Below are 26,158 nucleotides of genomic sequence, written 5' to 3'. Positions count from 1 at the left end.
TGTGTGGCAGGTACCACACATGATAATATACATCATTAAATTAATAGTGTTCTCATACAAAAGTTCTCTTCCAGGACTTGTTTACCAGCTGTCCCATTGTGGGATCAGAGGGTGGGATACTTTTGATTTTAAACACAAGGAAAGGGGGATCCCTGGGTGGTGCAGCGGTTTGGCGCCTGCCTTTGGCCCAGGGCGCGATCCTGGAGGCCCGGGATCGAATCCCACATCGGGCTCTCGGTGCATGGAGCCTGCTTCTCCCTCTGCCTGTGTCTCTGCCTCTCTCTCTCTCTCTCTCTGTGACTATCATAAATAAATTAAAAAAAAATTTAAAAAAAATTCCTAAAAAAAAAAAAAACAAACCACAAGGAAAGGGACGGGGGAGCCAGGCTTTTAGTGATGGAACCTTTTGGGGCCCTAGGGTAACTGTTCCACATCTTGTACAGGAGAACACAGCGTATAACATTACTGTCCACACACAGCCCCCACCAAGATTAAAAACCACACATAAGGCAAAATAATTTACTAAAATGTAAACCAAGATCACTCTCTTTAAGAAATAGTACGTGCAGGGGGAAAAGCTGAAGAAGTCAAAGGGAACACTCATGCGTAAGCCGCTTATCTGCTGTTCTTAGCAAGGTGAGCAGACCCAGGCAGTACTCTGTGGGACATTTTGGCCTCTCTCTGCTTCATGTTCTGGAATTGTTTTTTCCATTTTTTCATGCTGTCTCTGTAACATAACCTCTTTACATAGTTTATCTCAGGAAATGACAATTGGCTGTCGAATCCCATACAAATTGATTGGATATGACAGCTCAAAGGAATAAATATTCAGCAGAAAAGAAAGTTTTTACTTATACTCTTGTATTTTCAAACCTTTTTTTTTTTACCCTTTCTTGCTTAATTTTATTATTTCAATTAGATCATTTAAAAATCAACACATCACATACCAACCTCCCCTAAGAGCAATCATAAGATTTGATGATTTTTCTGATATACAGGCTAGGGTTTCGAATTTGCATTATTTTATCTACTGAATTAACTATGAATTCTAAACCAAACTAATGCTGCCATGTGTTTTTAAACATCTCTAATCTAAACCATCTGGAGAGGCATGGTTTTGCAAAGGCATCCTTTTCAGGACACTCTGTGGATTTTGTCACTGCTTGAGGTTTTGGCAAACCATCAACATTACTATAATTCTCTTTTATGAAATATAGCTTTTGACTAGGATTTTAGATCTTGGGTGTGTGTGTATATATTTATACGAGTATGGGCACTTGTATACAATTTTTGCTCCTGTCCCTTTCTCTTTTCAGAGGACCATATTTATAATAAACTTATTTTATTTTTTAAAACTTAAAGAAATAAAAGTTTGTCATTGTATATAAGGAATAAATTTAATTTCACCTACTCAGCATAATGACAAACCAAGTTATAAAGCAGCAGAGAAGTACTTCTGAATAACCCACCTTACTGGACATAGATGATGGAAATATTTTTTTAAACAAGCCATTAGGAGAAGACATGTCAGCTTTAGAGACCACAACAAAAAAGTGTAGATATAAAATGCTTACAGCAACAATGATTTGTGGCAGGTAAGATATGAGCTCAATATATTTATGCAGAGATCACAATTCAAACTTGGTTAAGCTAAGTTTTTTGCTTAAGAAAAGTAACACACTTTAATTCTTTGGCTAATAATGAATGTACCATTTTAATATAAGCATGGTAAACACAAAGTATAGACTACTTGTTACAACAAAGGTTAAAAAACTTCCCCCAGAAGTCAGAATGGTGGTTCTACCTCCACAAAGTCTCCTCAATAATAATGCCTTCAAGGAATTTCAAGAATTAATCACAAAAATGGAAAATATAGCTTTTTGCTGAGAGCCACTATCTCAAATGAATTAAAATGATAATGTGACAATTGAGGAATATGAACATCTCTGTAATTTATTAATAACACAGTATGTTCAAACAACCTCTTTCGTTTAACAATATTAGGCAACTTAAAGACATACATAAATCGAGAGGTTTTGGTCAGGTTTGTAGAGGGGAAAATAGGATTTTTTTTAATAGGGCCTATTTTTAAGAAGTAGCTGGTCTGAAGTCCACAAGTGGGTCTTGTGCTTAGAATATAAAGATGCCAAGGAAATGTATAAGCAGCCTCTCAGAGGCAGTAGCAATCTAGAACACTCTCAGTGGATGGATGCTAACATGGCCTGAATACTATACTCACCTTTCCACTGTTCACTGTTTCTCTTCCTGGAATGGGTCCTCCATATCCACAACTCTGAGGGAGAGGGTTGCCCTTCTAAGACTCCTTTTTTCTCCCTTTTTAGAACTCCTGGTTCTACCTATATTAAGATGTTCCATTTCAGAGAATGGAAGCCCCATGCACAGGGGCCCTGAATCATATGTCTTTAGGAGGGACAGCTCTCAACAGGCATGCTAATCCAGTCTTGGGTGAAAGTAAAACATGTATCAACCCCATCTGCCTTACTCTTGCTCCAGAGTCTACAGAGTAGGTTCAGCTCTCCTATGTTGTAGACTGAATTGTATCCCCCACATTTTATTTCAATTGTAGCAATAACTACTATCAAACTCCACTCACTGGATCAGAGATTCTTGTGTTAGTGAAAGGCGTTCCACTCATATAGCACACTATCTACACTTGTGAGTTCATCAGCCAGCCAACAGCCTCAACTCCAAGCTCTAAAAACATGCAGATCCCCTCCCCCCAAATTCGTATTTTGCAGCCCTACCACTCAATATGCTTTTATTTGGAGATGGGACCATTGTGAAGTAATCCACTTCAGATAAGGTCATGAGGGTAGGTCCTCACATGCTACAAGACACCAAAGAGCTTGCTTTCTTTTTCCTTCTCTCTGCCAAATGAGGATATATCCAGAAGGCAAGTGTCTATAAGCCAGGAAGAGAGTCCTTACCAGAAACCAAAATGGCTGGCACTTTGATCCTGGACCTATCAGTGTCCAGAATGGTAGGAAAGTTATTTTTGGTTGTTTAAGCCACACAGTCTATGGCATTTTTTAGTGGCAGCCTCAGGAGACTGATACACCTATATAATCTCTTTTATCCTGGCAATAATTCTAAGAAGAAAGTAGAAACCCATTCCTGAGACCGAGGCTTCTCTGATCTCAGTGAATGGCTGGATGGTAGAGTGGTGAGGACAGGGGGAGGGACAGGCTCCCTCTCATATTGCCATCTGGCCCTCATTGCAAAGCATTAGTAATTCCTGGGGCAATTCTCTGATGAAGTACAACTGGAGAAAGCCCAGTTCAGACAGTTTTAGTACAGGGCATGGGGAAGGAAGGAAAGGCATTTAGGGAATCAAGTAAAATTTTCACTATTGGGGTCCTGTGCCTTCAGTCATATATGCACAATTCTGGGGCAGAGCAAACATTGGTAAGTCTCAGGTTTTGTAATAATATTAAACTTCAGCTTGATCACTTGCAATATGAGATGGTAAGACAAAACAATTAAAAAATGATTTTTTCTAAGGTGTATTCTCATTATGTCCTCTGCATCAAACAGGTCACTTGGTTCCTTGTAAGGTGTACAGTCCCATGCATTGCTATTTTCAGACAACAAATTGTCTGTGACACAATCCATCTGTTATAACCCTTCTGATAATTCTAATTTCCCTAGATGAATCCCAATGATCAATTCTGCTTGTGCTATTTTTTTTTTTTTTTAGTAGATTTCAGAAAGAGGGCATATAAAGAATGAGAAGTGGTAGGCATTTTCTCTGCTCCCAGCTTCCTAGGCCCAAAGAGTAAAAGAAGCTCCTGCTGTTTGACTAAATAAGAATCAGTGTCTAGCTCAAGCCTCAATCATTGGACCAATCATACTCAATTGGCATAAAAGAAGTATTTCTGAATGTCCATGTTTCATTTCAGAATGTACATGTAAATTCCCTATGCTTTTTTGTAAAGGCACAAAGTAGCTGCTATGCTACTGTTCCTCATCCAATCTATATAATATATTCTGTATCTTTTACGTAAGAGCTGAAATTTATACTTACATCATATGTATTCCTCGGTTTTTCCATAATTATATACTTTGAAAAGTGTATCACAGTCTATACAACAATGGTTCAGGTGTCCTTTTCTGGGTTTCTCCAGCCTGCAGTATGTCCATCATCACAATGGAAACTGGGTTTTATTTACATTAGTTAGCATGTTCTTTGTCCATGGACTTTGTTCTCTAATTAGTAGGCACCTATTCATTGCTTGGACTTTGGGTCATCCCAGGAACTCATTTTGAATATGTAGCTCTGGTTGGTTGTCAAAGAACTTTATATTCTTTCATCCTATTCACCTTAAAAGTAAAAGCTGCCAGTGACTTTATCAGCAAAATTAGGGTTTATTCAGGAATTAAAGAGAATTGCAATCCAAGACAAACAAGCTGCAGCAAAACTACAAGCAAGTAGAGAGGAAAAGGAGAGGCAGGTTTTTTAAGGAGATAAGGGGTAAGTTGGGAAGGCTGTTATCAAGTCCACTGGAGTAAGCTGGGAGTTCCAAGTATGGTGGCTTTTCATTGGCTGAGCTGTTACCTGTGGGGGAATGAGGAAAGTGCTTCTTCCTCCAGCTGGAGTAGTAGTGCAGTATCCATGTGCAAGGTCAAGTGGGCCTCTTCCTGTTGGGTCTGCAACTGACTGGGAGCAGTAGGGCATTAGAGCTCCCCCTGCTGAAAGCTCCTGACTCTATTTTAATGAGGTTTCCTGTTATTATTTTCATAATTGCCTCCTCTTTTTGACTTCTACTGAATAACCACTCCTTGCTGTATTCAAGAGAAAAACCTAGAAAATACTTTTTCTTTTTTCTTTTTATCAGCCAGGCCATATGAAAGTTATCCTTCCTTTTTTTTTTTTTTTTAAAGATTTTATTTATTTATTCATGAGAAACACACAGAGAGAGGCAGAGACACAGGCAGAGGGAGAAGCAGTCTTCACGCAGGAAGCCTGACGTGGGACTCAATCCCGGGTCTCCAGGATCACACCCTGGGCTGAAGGCAGTGCTAAACCGTTGAGCCACCCGGGCTGCCCAAAAGTTATCCTTCCTTTAAGTAAAATAAAAATTCCTAAGTCAAACTCTAACATTTCTCTGGTCATAATACTCCTTGGAAAGTGCATTTAAATTAATTTATATCTTTGTGTCCATAGCTGTTTTGTTGATTTGGATTATGGACCACAATCTGTGCTGTGTGTTGGCGGGGGGGAACAAAAATTGATGGGAGAAGAAATCAAGTTCATTGCAATAAACCTCATAGTTCCACAGAGATGGCAGGAAGTCTCTTTTCCACAACATGACAACAAAGCCTCAACAACTCCCCCAGGTGACTCAGCAGTGTGGTCAGCTAGAAGCAGAGGTTCCCGTCCCCCTCCTAACCCCAGCCCACATTCCCTTCTGTGGGACCATCACTCTTCATGGGGCAACTCTCTTCAAGTCAATAGGGAACCTCACCCAGAACCAAACACTAGATGGTGAAAGCCATGAGTTGCAATCTTACCTGTACCCTTTATAAAATCTTAATGAGAAGCAAAACCACATATAGGAAGAAAGTTAACTGAGGATTTTAAACACAGATACAAATGAAATTAGTATCATTCCACATTTTGCTTTTCCTCTGAAATAAGGAGGGTTTCAGGTCTTTGTCAGTTTCAGGTCATTGTCAAATCTTTAAAAAGAAAATGTTAAGAACAAAGAAACCGAATCAGGAAAAAATAAAAGTAAAAATAAAAACCTCTGACCAAGCCAAGCCTCTAAATATAGCTTTTCCACTTACCTCAATGCAGATAATTCTAAGATCTATATTTCTGATTCTATTCATTCCATTTGAAAGAGAAAGACCACACCAGGGTAAGCAATGCAGGGTGGTCAGAATGCATAATCTAATGACAGTGTGTGGAGGCCACTACAGAAGATGGCAGGAGCCCTGCCAGACTGTGTGGTGGGGCTGACTGGCTGATTTCTATGCACAGTCCACCGATGTTTTCCAAGTATGGACAGCTCTTACAGAAATGAAAATAGAAAATGCAGGACCAGAGCCCACACTAAAACTTCAGTTTAGCAAAGACATGAAACTGCCTATGGAAGTAAAGGGTATTTGGCCTTGCTCTTCTTAACAGGGAGAAACTAGCCTTTATACTGCAACCTTTTTATGATTCGGCTAAAAGCCCGTCAGTCTTTGCAAAAGAACAGTGAACTGATGTCTGTGTCTTGTGCATTTGCTTTCTAGTGTCTGAAATAATATTTTTCTGAGCCATTGGATTTGTTTGTAATTATGCTGTTTCAAAGAATATGAACAATCCACAAAGATCAGCAAGAAATGGATAACTAATGCAATATTCTAAAATGATACCAGTATAATCATCATAAAGCACCCATGGCTTCTCCCTATCCATGCTCCTTCCTACTAAGCAAACTGTCTAATTTCGAAATTATTGAAACAACACAGGAGAACGATGGAAGCACACTCAAACTATCTGATTTCAGTGAGACAGCGTCTAGAAGGGACCGGCTGTAGTAAATAAACTTTACCAAAGATCAGAAAGGATACAGAAGATAAGCGATAGGTCTATAAGTAGGGGTTTTGGTTTTATTTCACATGTATTATAATTCTGTGGGCTCTCCAAATTCCCCTTTAGGTTTAGAAGATGGTAAGGAGAGCCAAATCTAGGACCATCTAACCAATGTCATAAAATGACAGGCTGCCAAAAATACACCTTGAATGAACAGCACAGCCTTTGCTCTCAAGTCCCACATTGCCCCATCACAGTGGAATGTGGCCTGGCCAATGGCACGATGTAGCTGGTAGAACAAGCCTCAGTTCCAGGATTGGTTCTACTGCTCAGAAACCATGGAAAGCTTCAGGTACAACAAAGAGAATAACATTTTTGCCACTTCCCTGTTGTGAGATCAATGAAATAATGAAGGGAGAAGTGCTATTAAAATATAAAATACAGACAAATGTGGTTATCCCTATAATTATTTGAGTTCAGTGCATAGTCAGTCACCAAACTGCCCTTATCTCCAATGGCCATCCATTAACTCATCTATGACTTCTCTGGCTACCCAAATAACCCTTGGTTTAGTCTCCCGCTAGCCCGCACACTCAGTATTACAACACTTAGGTTTTCTTTTGGGAGCCATTTATATAACCTGGTTTTTATCCTAACTCCATGGATATCCACTATAGAAGGTGTATCACTATCCCAAAAGAAATGGTACTTCTAATTCACGTTCTCCCTACGTTGTGTTCAATGTGGTCTTGAGCCCTTTCCTGGCAAAATAACTCTGGATCTTCTGATCACTCGCCAAAGAGGCAGATCCTAGCGGTGAGCGAGCTGAGAAGGTGAGTGCGTGTCTGGGGGTGGGGGTGGGGAAGTGGGAAGGGGTGGGAGAGTTGGTTAGGAAACTTCTCAGTTTGAGTCAGGTAGGAGATTACCATCAGAGTAATAAAGGGCAAGAAACAGCATCCCAGCTTGGGCCAGAGAGGAAAAGGGACATGCGGGGCAAGAAGAAAAGTCACACACTTCCAAATAAAAAGGCTGAATAGTTTTGTAACCTTATCACCCCCTTTCTTCATCTCTCCTCTACATCCTGGTGGTTTCCAACAATTATTGCATATTCAAATGACCTGATAACTTTTACTTTTTTAAAAAAAAATAAGACTCGTTTGTTTATTCAAGAGAGTACGTGTGCAGTAGGGGCAGGGGAGGGGAGAGGAGGAGCAGAGAGGGAGAGTGAGTCTTAAACAGACTCTGCATTGAGTGCAAGGCCCAACAGGGGACTCAATCTCATGACACTGAGGTCATGCCTGAGCCAAAACCAAGAGTCAGATGTTCAACCGACTGCGCCACCTAGGCTTCCCAACCTGGGAGCTTTTAAAAATGACCAGGCTGGACCCCAGACTAATGAAATCAGAATCTCTGTTCCTGAGATGCAGGCATCAGTAGTTCTTAAAGCTGGGCAGGTGACTGCAGTAATCAATTAAGATGGAGAACAGAGTTCTGTTCCATTTCTGTCCTCCATGCCATATACCTAGAGATATTACCTGGCTGAATGTCCTATTAATGTGGTATGAGGAAATACATGCACTTTGAAGTGAAAAAGAGCTGACTTCAAACTTGGCTTTGCTAACCTTCCCTAGTTTCATGGCTTCTCTGAGCTGTAGGCTCTCATCTGAGGAGTAACAGGGATTTATGACAATGAATGTAAAGAGCAGATTCTCAATACATGTTAATATCTTTTTTAAAAAAGATTTTATTTTTTTGAGAGAAAGTGAGAGAGAAAGCATGAGGAATGGGGAGAGGCAGAGGGAGAGGGAGAAGCAGACTCCTGGGTGAGCAGGAACCCCGATACAGGTCTCGATCCCAGAACCCTAAGATCATGAGCTGAGCCGAAGGAAGACACGTAACTGACTGAGCCATTCTGGTATCCCTGTATCCTTTTTTTCCCCCATAAATTCAAGGTCACAGAGATATTCTCCATGTCCTCAAATTACTATTTTTTTCTCATCTCTCATGAAAGCTCCCATTCACTCAAATCTAATACTTTCTAAGTTGATCTTTCTAGGTATATTTGCTTATTAGCCCAAAGTAATAAGGAATTAGTAAGACTTCAGGAATTATTAAAGATATTGGTTTCTTAGATTGCTATGAGGTAAAATTCAGGTATGATGGTTAATTTTATGTGTCAACTTGGCTAGGCTATGGTACCTGGAGTTTTGGTCAAATACAAGTCTAATGTGGGTATGAACGTATTTTTTAAATGTAATTTACATTTAAACCTGTAGACTTTGAGTAAAGTAGATTATCCTCTATTATGCGGGTGGGCCTCATCCAATCAGTTTAAGGCCTTCAGAGCAAAGGCCAGTTTCCTGAAGTACCAATCCTAAACCTCTGTCTCTGTCTCTATACCTCTCTATCTATATCCTATTGATTCTGTTTCTCTAGAGATGTCTAATATACCAGGGATCCTCAGAAGGGCTTTATAACGACTTTTGCTCTGCTCATTTCTTCCTTTTCCATTTTCTTGGGAGAGGAATCAAAGCTCTTTCCCTTTCACCTTTCTAAAGCTGGTGATACATTCTGCCCCCTATACTTAGGTCAGTTTAAGATAAATAATTTGATAACAGAAAATAAGTACTGAAATATATTCAGGATTTAGGTTTTCATAAGATTTTGTAAATGTGTCTTTTATGCATATGAAGGGTCATTTATATGAACTGCTTATCATTTCTATCTGAGTAGCACAATCATGATTCTCAATATCTTTAAGCATGTGGTTAAATTCTGTAGCTTTTCTTTGATGCCTAGAATATCAGTGTTCACATGTTTTACACATGTTATTTAATCAACCCCAAAGTTTAAAAGTATTAGAATCCTCACTTTTCTCAAAGGGAGAATGCTGAGCAAAACTTAGAACCCCTACCTGCCTCTAGTCACCAGAAGAAGTGAAGATAATAGTAGGGATTTAAGGGATACAGAGATACTTTAGTCAGCATCTTTGGTCAGATATTGAGAATACTTCTGACTTTTCTTTCTTCCTTCCTTTTCTCTCTCTCTTTCTTTTTTTTTTTTTTCATCAGAAGTTAATTTTCTCCCAACATACATACACTGGATCATTTAAGGGAGAAACTAATAATGAAATTAAATGTGTGTTGGTGAATTCTTCAGGAAATGATCCCAAAGATACCAAGACAAGAAAGAGGATGCTCCTTTCAATCAACACTGGTATTAACCACTGTATGATGAAGTAGGTAATTTTAAAATTCCAGTTAATCCCAAAGACCTTGGAAGTCTGCTTCTTCACTCAGCATTATCAGGCTCCTACTAATATCTTTACTATGCAATGTTGTGAATTTTAAGCATATTACCAAACTGTTATTGTCACAGGCTACTGATAGTATCATTTAAAAAATTAATTATGCTAAACATGTGCATTGACCAAAATAATAAAATGTGTTACCTCTCATAATTTTTAAAAATCAAAATAAGCTTTTTGTAATATCAGAATAGTTTAGGTGGCACTGTTTTTCAAAAATGTGCTTCTGCTTATCCCATAGCCCTTTCAATATTTTCCTGGTAATTCGGCAAACCTCTTAAAACTGAACAAAATTAGGATTTTGTGCTTCTATGTTTACAGAGAGAGCATATCAAACTGACAAATTTGATAATCTTTAAAAAAAAGGAAAGAAAAAACTGTTCTTATTTCAAAGGTTCAAAAAAATAAAGGTTATTTACTATGCAGATCTAGACTTCTTGTTGTTTTTAAGATAGTAAATTAGAAAAATCTGGCCAGAGTTAGAGGTTACTCAATCAGGTTGAAGCTGGGACTTTTATTCCAGCAGCTCCTGTTCCCCAAATTATATCTGATAATGTTCTCAAGTCTAAACATATTTGAGTTCAAAATGCTATTCAGCTCTTAGATAAAAAATGTCACTAAACTTCCAAATATCGACAGATTTACCTACTCTCTTCAACTGATGTATTGACAGAGTAATCTGCCACTCTACCTCTGAATTGTAGTATTTGAGGAACTAAAACTTTGAGCTGGAATGTTTGTTTTGCATTTTCCTATGCATAATCATAGGACAGGGACATTAATAAAGAGGTTGGTGTATTGGCCAGTGCAGACGCCTATTATTTAGGCAGAGTCATGGCAATGGAGCAAAGCTGAATGTGTGCAAGTATAAAGCACATTTCAGCCTGTATTACATTGAATAGAAAAGAAGACAAATGTGTCAAGAGACATGAGGAGTAAAATATCCAAAAATATCCATTTGTAATAATCTTTGCCCTCATAAACTGAACACGGCATCTATATTTCTCAACAATTCAAGAAAGATTCATGATAAGTGTCTGCCTACATCAGCTACGAAAATATATTATCTGGAAGCAAGATGGCACCCGTAAACTTAAAATTGGCAAAATTCCATTGAACTCCCTCTCTCAGAGAGGAGGATGCTGGAAATGGTAGTGCTCTGAGGATGTCCATGTGGGTGGGCAAGCATATGTTGCTGCTAGGCAGAGGAAGTGGTACACCAGGATTTCTTCATAAGTGCGAGGTCTTTATAAACTCATCCTCAGGGGGACTGTTTTAAATAGAAAGAAAATGACACACAGTCCCCAACTGGGCTTCCTAACTGTTTGGAGAGAGTTGCCACTTTCCCCAAACATTAGGTTACTGTGGGGGAATTTCCAAAATTGTCAACAATTCCATTTTTAAACTTGTTCTTCCTCTCCACATAAGACAGATGCAAGGCAGCATAGACTATATTTGGTCTAGTAGGAGACATGAGTTATTTTTACTATGCTGACTCCTACCTGACAGTGGAAGACGTATTCTGGTGTGGTTTTCTTAAACTTCATGTTCCAAACCAAGGCCACTCCATCTGGTTCATGAGGAGCATCCTCGTTGTTGTTGTAGGAAGCAACCATCAGCTCAGGGTACTGGATGGAAGAGATCACAAGGATGAGTTATGTCAAGTTGACAACACAAAGGAAACTTCCTTATTCCTACAGACAGACACTATATTATGTAATCTAAATGGCATTTTCTTTTTAAGTTGTGGCATACTTATTACCAGCTACTACTTCAACCTATTGCAATCTGGTTTCTGCTTCCAATGTTCCACGTGTGCTTGCCATAGTCACCAATATCTACCATATGCACACATTACTGGATCTCTCTACATTATCTGACATTTCGACTACTCCTTTCTCCGATATTGGCTTCCATTACACCTTTCTCTCCTGATTCTCTTTCTGATCGTTCTTTTTAGTCCGTATTGGATCTCCTTCTAATACCTATCTTCAGGGTGGGGGCAGTGGGCTTTTCTCTGCCCTTTTTTGGGTCTCTGTCCATACATTCTCCTTGGGTGATCTCATCTACTCCAAAGGCTTTAATACGCATTAATATGCTGACAATGTTCAAATCTATATCTCTAGGCTTGATATCTTTCTCAGCTGCAGATCTTTTGCATACTGGAGATATCTCCGAGCTGTCTATAGACACATCAGATGCGATGCATAAAAAAATGAGCTTGTTGCCTTCTACAAAAATCTCTTGCTCTTCTAGTGTATCCTTTTTGGAGTGTATTTCACTAACATTCACCTACCTGCCCCAATAAGACACTCCACGTTCATTTTTATTCCTCCCTCTTTCTCACCCCCATGTACTGTGTCGTACTTCTTCCTCAATACCTTTCAAATGTATGTTTACTTTCCATCCTCAAGGTGAGGGCCTCCTAAACTAATTTGTTATCTGAATAAAAGCAAGAGCTTCCTGAATGGCTTCTGCCTGGGCCTCCTCTCACCTACTCCACTCACTATCCTTTGTCAATATAACTTTACAAAACATTCGGATGGCCACATCACTCCTCTGTCCAAAATACTTTAATGGCTCATCCTCACTTTCAAGATTAAATCCAAGTCATGTAGAATCCTTTAGGATCTGTCACTCTCTAGCTCCTCTGCTCAATCTCTTACCAACCATCCATCCTCCCCCCCACCTAGTACTTGAAACCCAGCCTCATGGGCTAGTTCTGAGCCTCCCAGGTATAGCCTCTGTGACTAGGAGTTTAATCCTCAATCTTATTGGAATGCCTCTTTTGTGTTGTTTCTAACATTAACTCAGGCATCAAATCCTCCAGACAATTCTACCTAACCATCCATCACCCCTCCTTTCCTCTCATTGGTTCCTTTAGCATTATCTGTGTTCCTCCATTAAAGCACTTGTCAAATTATGCTATGATTTTTTTTTCCCACCTGTGTGTCTTACTAGTCTATAAGCTCTCCGAGTGTAGGGATTTATTTTAATTAACTTCTACATCTAGTATCTTATAACTCCTAGCACATAATCAATTTGTGTCGAAATCTGTTGAAATACAAATGGTCCTTTTTAGTGACTCTGTGCTCAGTAGAAAGACCTTATATTTGATCCTTAATTGTCAAATAATGCCAACAACTAGAGGCATAAGTGCAAGAACCACAACCAGTAAAATAATGACTCTAAAGTGAATAGAAATACCTACTTACCCTCTGTGCTGTGTATTTAATTAAACAAACTGGGGAGGAATCTTGTGGGGAGTATTTATGAGTTAGAATGCATTTCATGAAAATGCCATTCCTACCTGGCATTCCCATGAGGTAGCCCCATTAACAAGAGCATCAGGATTATAGTATATCATCTCACTCTTTGCTCATAGATAGCTTATTTTTTCCTTCTTTTTTTGCTATGCTATATACATATTTAACAGAAGATGGCCCTTATAAATTATGAAACCTCAACTTTTTTTTCTATAGAAAATGATTAAACCTGAATCTTCTGGGTGGTTTTATTCATTTATTCAGCAGTCTCGACTTAAGAAAGCTGCAGGGAGTTACAACTTGCTGGTTGATGCAGAGGAAGTATAATCCTACAACAAGACACATGTATGTGGCCACCAGGGGAAGTAATCATTCTTTATTAGAAAACGCTCCTCAGTGGCAGAACCAAAAGCCCATTAGGAAAGGCCTTTGATTCAAAGCCCATTCAAAGAAACTAATATCCAGATAAACACAGAAGTCTCCAGACTGTCCATCTGAAGTTTAACTATGTCACATGTGAAAGGCAACTCTATAAACATCAACACCCCTACCATAGTGGCCAATGAGCAGCCAGATGTGTCTGGAATAATATCCCACAGCTTCACATCTGGGTCTCATCGTTGGCTCCCACTTGTAGCTTTTCTTTTTTCCATTAAAAAAATAGTTGAAATTATTTGGCTTTAAAATCTCCTTTTGTAAATAGGGAGAGTTTTAGTAAAGTACCAGGGAAATGCCTTTGGCATAATTTCTATAACTGGCATCATAAATCCTAAAGATACTGATTTAACTCATATCTCATGCAAGTTTTTCTGATTTCAAAGTCTCCTCATGTCTTTTTCCATTGTTTGTTTGAATATGACTAGTCATATTTTCTTATTCTCAAGTGAAAAGTAAATCTCTGAACAATTATTTAAATCCTGAATATTAAAATTATGACTTTTGAAGGGAATATGAACAGTTATGAAGTTAATAATTACTCATCAGGTTGGATTATCCAACCTTTAACCTAGGAGAATTTTACCTGAAAATAACCAGATATTCTCTCAAGCTGTTTGTTCTTACAGGGAAGTAAAATTTGACATTTATCAAAGATGAAGAAACCAACATGTTTTTAGTGCCCACTGTGTGCCAGACACTGAGCTTGGTGATACATTAACTCATTTGGTCCTTGCAATCCTCTAAAGTTGAAGTGGTTTTCCCACTTTCTACAGATGAAGAAGCCAAGGGTCTCAGGATAAGTAACTTGTTCTGAGTTATGTTGCTAATAAATGAAGAAGTGAGAGCCTTACTTGAAGTCTGTTTGGCTTCAAAGGTCATGTCCCTTCCAGTCCACTGTGGTGTGTGTGTCCAGTGCCTCCTATGCATATTTAAGGTGCTGTGCCAGGTGAAATGTGGGACAAGAGTGACAAGAGTAACCTGCTTTGCTTTATAGGAACTCGTCCTGAAGGAGAGGGAGGTAAGACACATGTATGCATAACTATAATGCAAACATAAAGGCAGGACATGATACATGCTAAGGTGGAAGTGTTAACAAGCTTCCTTAAAAGTACAGAGGAGAAGAGAACCAGTTTAGTTGGGATGGTGTGGCAGGGAAAGAAACCGGAAAGGACTTCTAAGAAGAAATGCGACGTGCATTGGGCCTTGTCAGTGGGTAGGTTATCAGGAGAGAAGAGGAGGGGAATTGGACAAAGGTACCAATATGACTGCTGGAGATTCATCTGGGCTATCTGTCCAGTTCATAGTGATTCTCCCACCTTTGGCGATTACCTTAATACACAGGTATCTAACTTCTCAGGGACAGTTAGTTCACTGCAGGGTTGATACGTGACCCAGAGCAAATCATATCTTCCGAACAGCCTATTGCACATTTTGAACTGAGACACAGAACTTGTGGGCTGGCAAGTGAGTCAAGTTATGACAGCATCCTGTTGGTGGGATCCCTCAAGTGGCCCAGACTTGTACTCTTCCTGAGTCCCTGTTCTTCATCTTTTCCATGGATTCCCTAAGCATGCTAGAGCCTCTCCAATAAATCTCCTTTTTTGCTTATGCTAGCCAGAGGTAAAGTTTTCTTAACTAAATGCAGTATACAGCATGTTCAGGAGACTTCAGCTTGTAGCATTTGGCTGAGAGGGAGATTATATGAAGTTGTAAACAAGAAGAAAGGGCTGGAAATGCCTCAGCATCGTCACAGAGGTTACTAAGTACAGGCTGATGATTTTAGACTTCACTCTGGGGATGGCAGAAGTTATATTCAGCAACTACTAATACTACTGCTACTACTGCTTCCACTATGATGTCACATTTATTGAGACCTTTTTACATACTAGACATTTTTAAGTCCTACTGCCATAAATACATTAACTCATAATACAATAAGCATGTGAGCTAGGTATTATTATTATTATCATTTTATGAATGAGGAAGGCGAAGCAAAGAGAAGCCAGGTGTGATATTGAGAGTTGATAAGTAATCTTTACAAATATTAATCTGGTCAAAGTACTTATAATGTCTCAACAGTATAGAGATTGGAGGTAGAAAGATCAATTAGGAAGCCATCCTCTAATATAAGGAAGAAGTAGAGGGCATGGCATAAAGTCAGGGTCAAATCCACATATTAGTGGGTTTGCATTGGTGTCTACAGGAGTCTTCTTGTTACTATAAATTTGATTGGATGTGGAAACTAAATGAACTATCAAAGATTACTCAGCTTTGTAAGCTGGGTGATTGCAAGGTTAGAGGATGCAATTTCCATGTGAGGGGACTGTATATGGTAGGTGTATGGTCATGAGTGTGGTTTTATAAAGTCTGGAAGAGCTGTCATGTGTTATGTGGATAGTATTATTGACTCACACTGTTCAACTACAGTCACTAAATGGCAGAGCTGACATAATCCCAAGTGGCCCAGTTTCTTCCAGGGAATAATGTTTGGTGGATATTTGGCACACATTGCAAAGTTTAAGTGTTCTTCTAGAAGCCCAGAAGAGCAAAGTGAAGATATGCAGAAATCTTACAGTTTATTTCTTTTTCTCCCCTCTGTTCCCCTCAGGTAAAACACCTTAGGCATACATGCCACTTCTATACTCCAAAACTGTGCCTCTCTCTTTCTTTTCTTTCAATATTATTGAAAATTCAATATTATTTTCAATATTCAATATTTCAATATTATTGAATTGAATCTAGATTCATTCAGAAGTCTTCATCCCATAAGCATATAAACCTGGTCCTTTGAACCTCATAAAAAGGTTATGATGTAGGAGCTGAGGGTTCTAATTCCTTTTTCTTTTGTTCTTTTTCTTTCTTTTTAAGGTAGTCTCCATGACCAGTGTGGGGCTTGAACTCAATGACCCGGATATCAAGAGTCACGTGCCCTACTAACTAAGCCACCCAGCTGCCCCTCCAATTCCTCTTTCTCATGCTCTATATAAAATCTGCTTTTTCAGAATTGCAAATCTTTCCCTATAGAGTAGATGAGCAGGTTACACAAAAATGGTGAAAAGTAAATGTGGTTTCTCCATGGTAGAGTTTTTGCCCTTTACAGTTTCAGTTCTTGAAAAAAACAAAACAAAACAAAACAAAACAAACAAACAAAAAAAAACAACCTCCATCACACAGAACCCTTTGTGGAAATAAATCCATCCGTGGTCAATATGGCCATCAGAGACTGTGGCTAGGCTGGGACCGGCCCCACAGATGCTGGCCCTCCCAGCTCCTCCGGGAGCTTTATCAACTGCCTTGGGAACACAGTAGAAGTTGCCATTGAGAAATGTGTCAGATAAGGTTCCTGTGTAATTTCCAGACTCTGAACAAGTGAACAAACCGAGCTAAGTGTTTCCTCAGGCTTGGATCTAATTTCTGTGCGTACACCCGAGAATGCTCACAGACCACCCACACACTGGCGGGAAGTGGCTGGGCCAGCCCTGCTTACATTACTCTCTGCATGATCATGCACTGCATGCTCTGTTGTTTGAATGTAAAAGGAGGTTCGAGAGGAGAGAACACTGGCCCACTTGGTGGCTGATGACAGTCCGGTTGTGAAGGATTATGCTCCTCTTCAAACAAGCAAAAGAAAAAAAGAGAGAGACAAACCGAAGAAACAGACTCTTAACTAGAGAGAACACACTGATGATTCCCAGAAGGGGGATGCGGGGAAATTGGTGACGGGGATTAAGAGTACACTCATCATGATGAGCACTGAGTCATGTACAGAATGGCTGAATCACTATAGTGTACACCTGAAAGTAATATAACATTGTATGTTAACTATACTGGAATTAAAATGAAAAACTTAATTAAAATGAAGGAAAGGAGGTTCAAGAGGAGAGAACACCAGCCCACTTGGTGGCTGATGAGAGTCCTATTGTGAGGGATTACACTCCTCTTCAGTTTTCCTATACCCCAGTAGGATAAAATGGGGCTCTTCACATCATCTGTTTGACACTCTGCCTAGAATACACCCTTCTCCCCTCCAATTGCCTAAATCCCTGACTTCCAGAGACAGATCCCGACCTCCACTGACCTCTGAAAGCACAAGCCATCTGCACCCTATCATTTGGCACTTATAACCTCTCTTGGTTTCAGATTCATGAGTCTGCTGTGAAGGGCAACGGCAAGGAGAATATGCCCTGAAGTGCCAAAAGACTTGAGTTTAAATCCCCACACTACCACATCCTAGCTGAGTTTTAGCAAGTTGCTTAGCTTCTCCGAGGCTTAATTTTCTCAGCTGCCCAATGGAGATCCTAAAGGCTGTTGTCTTGTCTGAGGCACTAGGCCAAAATGTGATAATGCCTTCAGAGCAGTTGGCACAGCCCTGAGCATAAGAAACACAAATTGAGAGCTAGCCATGATCACTGTTCCCTATAAGAACATACACTGTCAGAAAGCAGAAGCTATGCTGCACATAAATGTCCAGAATTTATCATTCTGATTTTCCTCATTGCTATTATGTCATTGTCATTGCAGGAAGGAACATAGAATGGAGGTTATGAACATGGGCTCAGAGGTCAGACCACCTGGGTTCAAACTCTGGCCACCCGAAAACTGGGCTCTGAGGCTTTGTGCATATTATTTAGCTGCTCGGTGCTGGGTAATTTGTCAGGTAGTTGAGTTGGCTCTTTAGCAAAGTGACTTTTAGTAAATTTGCCACTTTCACTGTGAATACCACACTAAGTAGTATAGACTTTTATTCTTAGAGGCAACAGGGAGTTTTAATCCAGGTAGTGGAGTGATCAGAGAAATGTGATCTCTGCATTTAGGAAGATTATTTGGCTGGGCGTCCAGGAGGAACAGCACAAACATGGATATAGAGAAACTATCAAGAAGGTTAGCAATACTACAGGTATAAGGTGATAAATATGAGTGGGGAAATGGACACTCTTGGTGAGAGGCTGGATCTAGGAGATGAGGGGGAGAACGTTGATAATGTTAATGATGAAAGTTCTGCTTTAGGCCCTTGGGTATATTGTGATGTCTTAGAGAGAATGCAGTAGGAAAAAAATTGGATATGCGAAAATAGTAAACTGGTGATTGCAGATTCTATTAGACACTTGGGTGGATCTGTCTGGTGCATAAAATGGAATTCAAGAGGGGGATGGGTGGGTGATAGAAACAGGCTGCCACATTGTGCCTTAATCCATAGAATTGGTAAAGATATTCCACAGAAAGCATCCTGGGAGGAAGAGTAGAGGTTGATGGCACAACCCCATGGACCATAGGAGTAGAAAAGAAAAATGAAGTTTTGGAGAAGTCTGAGAAGTAGCAGAGAGTAAAGCTGTAGAACTCGATGGAAGGGTATTGTTTTTAGAATAGGATGTCAACTAGGTTGGATGACAAAGAAGTCAAGGTGGAGGAAGGCTTAATTAAAAACAGCCACAGGATTTGATGTGTGGGAAATCACTGGTGACCTTAATGACAGCAGTTTTATAGACAGGATGGCCTGGCTCCTTGTCTGGTGCCTAGCACATGGCAAGTACTCAATGCAGAATAACAGAATGCAAAATTTAAACTGAAAGCTCAGTAAAATGAGAAAGAGAGCCAACAGGCATAGAAGAAAATTGTAGGCTAGTAAACATATGTAAAGTAGTGGAGAAAAAACTCTCATTTAAAAAAAAAAATACAAATGCCATGAGAACACAGCCCAGTTTGCTCCATCCCAGCAATAATTCTTACCTGGAGAGACCAGTCCATACAAGTGACTACTCGATGCTTGGACCAATGTTCATCGTAGAACTGACGATTGAAAGAAAGGTTGGCTCCAGCCTGGACATCCCTAAAAGGGTTTAAACATAAAAAACAAATACGATCTTCAGAATAGGACTTTATCTCTGCTGCTCATATTGAAAGAATAAGATGGCAAGAGCATGGCACATAATACTTTCTGAGGCCAAAGCTTCAATTTATAAAGTAAACTCGGATCATAAATCAATGAACTAATTGTGGTCTCCTTTATGAAAAGCTCTCCCTAGCCTCACCCAGGAAAGATTTCCATGTATTGCTTCGAAGCTGGGATGAAACGTCAAGTAACTTTTAGGTTCTCATCTTGACCAGTCCCTAAAGCATTCTCTTCCTCCTAGAAAGTTCTATCTTGAAGCAGAGTTCACTAGAAATCTCCTAGCTATCAAGAGAGCACAGCACACACTGAGATTCTTTGATATCCTATCTGTATCACCGTACCTAGCCTTAGACCAGAGATGATACACACGTTTCTATTTACCTATCATTTCTGATTGACCTATCATTTCTGGCAGTAATGCTGCCTCCCTGCTCAACAGCAAGTGGTAAGTTTTATCACAAGTCAGCCATAGTGGAGAGTGCAGGATTCATCAAATATATTATATACTTAACATAGACCCCAACAGCATCTGGGGCTGAGTTACTTGGCTGATACTCAACTGGCCATAGAACCTCCTTTGAAGAACTCTGCAGTGGTCATGCATTTGCTCCGTAAGACTACATGCAAATTGAGTAATGCTTGTTCTGCGCCAGCAGCTTTTAGATTTGCATAAAAAGCTGCCTACATTTCTTGGACTTCTGTTCAGGAATTCTTCCACTCTCACCTTTCTTCTGTTCATTTGCTTCATCCCATTGATACTTGTACCCTGTATCACTTGTCTTCAACAGCTTTTGTTCAGATGGTGACTTGGCTCCAGATTATTTGCTTGGGCTCCAATCGGCTGACTTAGGATTTTTTTTTCTCTACTAACTCTTCTTCACCTCCGCCACCGCACACTCAGGCAAGAGGTACACACACCCAAGTAACTGCCAGGCACCCGGAGGGAAGCGTGACCCAGAAAATCAACTAAGCCATAGAGTAATAGCCTTTTCAAAAAAATAAATAAAGCATCTCAAAACATGTATGTTCAAAACACTACTGTCTCTTTAAAATAGTCTAATGATGCTGCCAACTGGTCAGAACATTTTTGGAACCCACTTTTGAAACTATTTTTGGAGTCTCTGTACATTCTCTTGAGCATCCTCAATGATAATACATTGTCTTTTGAGAATTGTATTTGAATTTTAGAGATAGTAAAAAGTCAAGTCTGATGAATAAGGCAGGTGATCTTACCTTTTCATATTTTTCTTGGCCAAAAGAAATCTGTGGTGTAAACTGGCTAGATTTATTTCTTACAAAGCTCACAAAGAACCTCCTAATATCTCCATGATGATGGTTGACTGCCCCAGCCTTTCATAATATATACATTTAGAGAAAGTCACTGGGGGTCATTTGCTTTTTTGATTAGTTTTTGTTTTATCTTTAAATATATTCTGCCACACGAGTGTCCTATAAGACATATACACATATGTTCATGGTATCAAAAAGACGAGAAGGTTTGCAGTCTCTGTTATTCGTTCTCCACATCAGTGGAAGGGTCCCATATCTCATGTTCATTTTGTTCAGCTTCCTGTTTGCTTAGACATCAAAAATGTATCTACTGGATAAAACACAAATCTCCTTTGCTGCTTATAGGAATGTTTTCTCAGAGGACCACGTACGTGACTCTGCCAGTCTCTATCACCTGGACCGCTCCCCAGATATCAAGTTCAAAAGCATTTCACGGAAGCACATGATAATTACAGGGAAGCGCTAAGCCAGAAGTTATAACCAAAGCCCTTAGTCAAAGCTGTTCAGCAAGATCAACCCTGGAATTTCATCCTCCTCTGATTTGTTCGGTTTGGGATTTGCCTAGTCAATACGTAAGTGAATTTAGGCTCAACAATAATTTATTGCCATGTTGTTGTTTTTTTAATGCACACAAGAAACTAACCCATCTTTTTCCTCTAACTCCCGACCGCTGTAGTCAAAGAAGATGTCGGAGTCTTCTGCTAGCGCTCTCTCAATTACCCGGATTGTCCGATCAAAAAAGATGAGAAACTCCTCTGAATGAAGAATCTGCTGTTTCTCTTCCTCTGTCAGCTCTCGTGGTGGGGCTTTTACAGTAAAAGAGATTGTTAGGAAAGAGAAAAAGCACAATGAAAACATTTCAAGAGGAATCCAACCTTGAAAGAGGCTACTTACCAAAGGAGTGCTCAGATGGTGAAATAAAGCATTGTCAATATTTATTCTGAATTATTCCTAAATTCATACCAAAGGTTTTTGCGGATGACTCCCCTGCTAACTTTACAAAAAGATTTCCTATCTGGACTAATTGCTATTTCAGAGTCCCAAAAGATGAGGATTAAAATAGACTGGTGTTTTTTAGCAACCAGTTCTGAATGTTACCCTCTTTAGAACTCAACCTGAAAGACAGCTCAAATAGTACACAGTAGAAAAATCTATAAAACTATGTATATTGGATATTACTTGAAGCTGCACATATGAAATCATTCAGAACTATCTATAATATGATCTGAGTAACACCTTTCTTCCCTTTCCTGGACATATTCATTTTATTTTAGATGGTTTGTTGGTAAGGCTGACTGACACTTATCCACTCAAAACCTGAAACATATCTTTCCAAACCCACTTTCACCTGAGATATCTTCTACTTTTAAGAACACGTGGAACAAATACACGATTCTATAAGACACCTTGAAATTGTTTTTATGCCTTTATTTTCTAGCAAGATTAATTAACTAAATTTGAAGATACAAAAGTAGGCAAAGAGAGATTAAGTAATGAGCAGAGTGTCACAGTGTCTGAAAGTCAGCTCACCTCGGAGTCACCATTAGGAACTCCCCCAGACTGAGAAGCCCTCAAGCATAGAAACTGTCAGCTAAACCTCTGTGGTTCTTCAGGAACCCCAGTTCAACTAACTCCCTTGCAAAGAGCATTCAGTAGATATTTGACGGATTACTTTCTGTAGGACCAGAAGTTCCAGGAGTTTAAGGGACAGGGGGAGGGTAGTGCAGTGCAATCAGCGCCAGAGTCCCTAGCAGAGTCTCTCGCCCACAGTCTTCCACAGCCATCCCCGTCACAATTTCTACCTGGCCACATGGTCAGAAGGACCAGTAGGGTGCGGTCGGCAGTAGCAAAATGTTTTATGTTATTTGTTTCAATTACTGGTATTGCGAAGCCATTGTCCTGCAATATCTGAACTGTCAAGCAGCCCTGATGCACAGCCACAACAGTGGATCTCGAGTCTTTAATGTACATGTCTTCCCTTTTCTGACCTCTCCTTACCTGCCTCAGGCCATGATGCAAGGGGTCTGGAAGGACTCCAGAATCTGTACTTGTATCAGAAACTAGGATTATTATAATGTAGTTGGTTCACACTTTGCAAAATGCTCTCTGAGGTAATATTATAACAAAACATGATTCACTTACTATAGCAGATCATCTCCCCAAACAGTTCATCTTGTAGTTTGTAGTAGCCCTGCACATAGTTAGAAATATTTCTTTGCTGCTGAAGTCTCTAGAGCCATTAATATGCCAGTGTGTACTGAGACTCTCCAGGAACCTCTGTCAATACTTGCTGAGCAGAGGTGCCCACACATTCATTTAAGAAATGGTGAAAGTTACAATGTGTAGATGTAAATCACTGGGACTCTATAAAACCAACTGGGAGTCCAACATTGCCTCTGCCTGTTGCTAACTTTGATTCTTTAATCAACTACAGCTCTCTGAGTAGCAGCTTTATCTATAAAATGGGGGTAGTCATACCTAAATGTTGAGTCCTATTTAAGACTTAAGGATAAATATACTGGGCAAATAGATAAATATTCAATAATTAGTAATTAAGTAGTAATTAATTAGTCTTTTTTTCCTAAAACTCCCACAAATGAGGCATTTGAATTTTTTCACCCTTATGTAAGTTCAAGAAAACAGGTAACCAAGCAAAAGGGAAAAAAAAGCCCTACAAAATGCTAGGTTCATTTTGGTTTGGTAGTACTGTTACATAAATAAATAAGCTTCACCAAGCAAGGTACCACAGGGCCAAGAAGAATGTCTTATTTCAAAAGGCTTGTGCAGCCTTAGTTACTATTGATGGATGGCTTGAGAACCCATTTGAAATTAAGTAGAGAAATAGGACTTTTTCTCTTTATTCTTTTTAAAAAATAATATTTAAAATATCTATTCTACTCTCTGTTTATCTTTTTGAGTTACTTCTATTTCACCTGTATCTCTCCTTACAGGTCCATTACCTTGAATAAAAAATAGTATCTGTGTCATTTTCTGTAATTTTTTCTTCCCTGTAGCTTATTGTCACTTTGATCTCAGCTTTCAAGACATACAACTTCTTCTCTAAGAGAAACATAAATGGCTGATCAAAGTGTATTTGCAGAGGCCAAGTTCAGGTAGGTGAAGCAGTAGCGTCTCCAGATATTATGTTTGACAATACAATATTTGGCTTGAAATTAAATTGCTACTGAAGCAAAACAAAGGATATATTTTATATGAAGCTTTGATGTCTAACAGGGATCAAATGACATGATTTGTTAGCACAAAATAATAAGATGCATGTGCAGACAAGTACTTTTTGAAAGTCATAAACAATATTCAACTTAGGAATTAAATAGGGCCATAGTTATTTTTGATAAAACCCCCAAACTTCCCGTATTTAAAATCTTTAAATTGATAAGTGTTGTTACAATGTAATGAAAACATAATAAGAGTATCTAGGAACCATGACCAAAAGCTGTATTCAGAGACAAAACATCTCCAGACCTCATATTTCATGGAAGAAAATTCGTTGATTAATGGAATCTGCAAGGTTCAGAATACAAGCCAAACAATTAGAATCAGAATTGTATTACTCCAGGATAGACCCCAAATTCTCCCCAATATATCTCTTTCTGCAGCTTCTCCCTGTCCCTGGCACCTAATAAATTATTTTCAACATGTTCACTGTATAAAAAGGTGTGAATTAATTTAATAGCAAAAGGCATACCAGAGCAAAATATGAACATTGATAATCATTGATTTTTCTTTTTAAGTTGAGCAGAAAATGCTATTATAGCAGGTTTGTTGTTTGTTTTTGCAACACAAAACAGAGTATTTCTTCCAAGAGCTAACAATATTCTATGCACATAAAATGGCCTTTTATTTTTTTAAAAGAAAGATTCGTTATGAATAGTCAAATGCATGGCTACAACTAACATATAATCCAAATGACAATTTTCATACTTGCCAAAATTTACCTGAACAGTTATATTTAGCTTGATTAACAACTATGAAGCCAATGACCTGAACTCATGAAATTTGAAGTTTAGAAGATGGTCTAAGTCAACGACTTTGTGGTTGCAAGATTAAAATTCAGTATACAGGGGCACCTGGGTGGTGCAGTCAGTTAAGCATCTGCCTTGTGCTCAGGTCATAAACCCAGGATCCTGTGATTCAGCCCTGTGTCAGGCTCTCCGCTCAGTGGGGAGCCTGCTTCTCTCTCTCCTTCTCCCTCTGCTGGTCCCCTTGCTTGTGCGTTCTCTCTCTGTCAAATAAATAAATAAAATCCAGGACACATTTTATTTTAGAGTCTATCCTTTTTCACAGAAATGTTAATTTCTCATTTTATATATGAAAATACTTATGTTTGTGTCTTTATGATGATTCTATCCTATTTGTTGTGCTTTCTTGAGTTTTGGGGTTTTTAAATTGACCTTAATAAGTACTTTTCTAGTTTTGTTGTTGTTGCTGTTATTTTATTTACTATATACTATATATTTTGGTTCAAATTTTGTTTTTTTTAAATATAAAATTCATATTAAAATTCACAATTATTTATATTGAGTATTTTACAATCTTTCCTTGAGGTCAAAAGCTATTTTTAAAATATTCATTTCAGAAATGTCTTGCTTTGTTTCAATGATGCCACTTTGAGTTTCAATATAAAAAAAATTAAATCTTTTAAATATTTTTCAAGAGCAAATGTAAAAGACAAAAAATAAAGAAGTAAACCCACATAGCTTAAATATTAAACCTGATTAAGCAGGGACAGTGGCTCTTCTGAGAATTTTACAGTGAAGTCATTTCATAAACAAGAGCAAGAAAACCAAACCAAACTAATAAAGAAGGATATCCTTCTCTGAAGTTAATGTGAGGTTTATGAGTTAATGTGCCTTTACAAGAGTCAAGTTTCCGATTCTGTTGTTTTACACAAAGCTACCAGAACTCTCATATAGAGAAATTTCCTAAAATTTGATTAAAAGCTAAAATGTACCTGCTGTTTTTGCTACTCCATTGTGGAAAAAAACAGTGAAAACAGTAAAGTATCAAACCCTTATTTCTTTACTCTTTAGTACATTTTGATACCACACAGGCAAAAAATGTCAAAAGCAAGTAAGCACGGATTTTTTTTTTTTTTCCCATCTCCCGCTTACCGGGTTCTTTCTTTCTTTCTTTCTTTTTTTTTTTTTTTTAACTCCTCAAAAGGCCAGATTTCTCAAAAATGTGTTCCCTGGTTTGAAATCGTGTATGTCAAGTTTCAGCCCAGAGCAAATTTTTACGGCTGAGTAATAAATCCCTGAAACTCAAGGTTCATAAGGGAAGTGCTGACACAGCCCTAACTACTATGTAGCCGTGTGAATGGCGCCACGATTATATCTGCTAGAGATTCTTTAAAAAGTTTGCAAAATACTGTCTTACTTAAAAAAAAAAAAGCCAGAGAGAGT

The 26,158-nt window shown here is 38.8% G+C and overlaps 1 protein-coding gene and 1 non-coding gene across 6 annotated transcripts in view; both read right to left on the bottom strand.

The window, feature by feature from the left end:
- Nucleotides 1–26,158, bottom strand: part of DYNC1I1 (dynein cytoplasmic 1 intermediate chain 1) — a 308,734-nt gene that overhangs the window by 92,368 nt on the left and 190,208 nt on the right. For all 5 annotated transcript variants that reach the window (XM_041727422.1, XM_041727417.1, XM_041727419.1 and 2 more), the window contains 3 exons: nucleotides 21,379–21,541; nucleotides 19,283–19,382; nucleotides 11,354–11,479 (listed from right to left, as the gene is read on the bottom strand). In XM_041727422.1, the coding sequence (XP_041583356.1) occupies nucleotides 11,354–11,479; nucleotides 19,283–19,382; nucleotides 21,379–21,541 (389 nt within the window). The remainder of the gene's footprint in view (nucleotides 1–11,353; nucleotides 11,480–19,282; nucleotides 19,383–21,378; nucleotides 21,542–26,158) is intronic.
- LOC121475199 lies at nucleotides 2,580–2,730 on the bottom strand. The gene has a single exon (XR_005983663.1). It is a non-coding gene; the product is annotated as a small nucleolar RNA SNORA62/SNORA6 family (small nucleolar RNA).

This window comes from Vulpes lagopus, chromosome 13 (genome assembly GCF_018345385.1).
Source record: "Vulpes lagopus strain Blue_001 chromosome 13, ASM1834538v1, whole genome shotgun sequence".
NCBI classification, from domain to species: domain Eukaryota; kingdom Metazoa; phylum Chordata; class Mammalia; order Carnivora; family Canidae; genus Vulpes; species Vulpes lagopus.
This window is presented reverse-complemented; position numbering and strand designations above follow the sequence as displayed.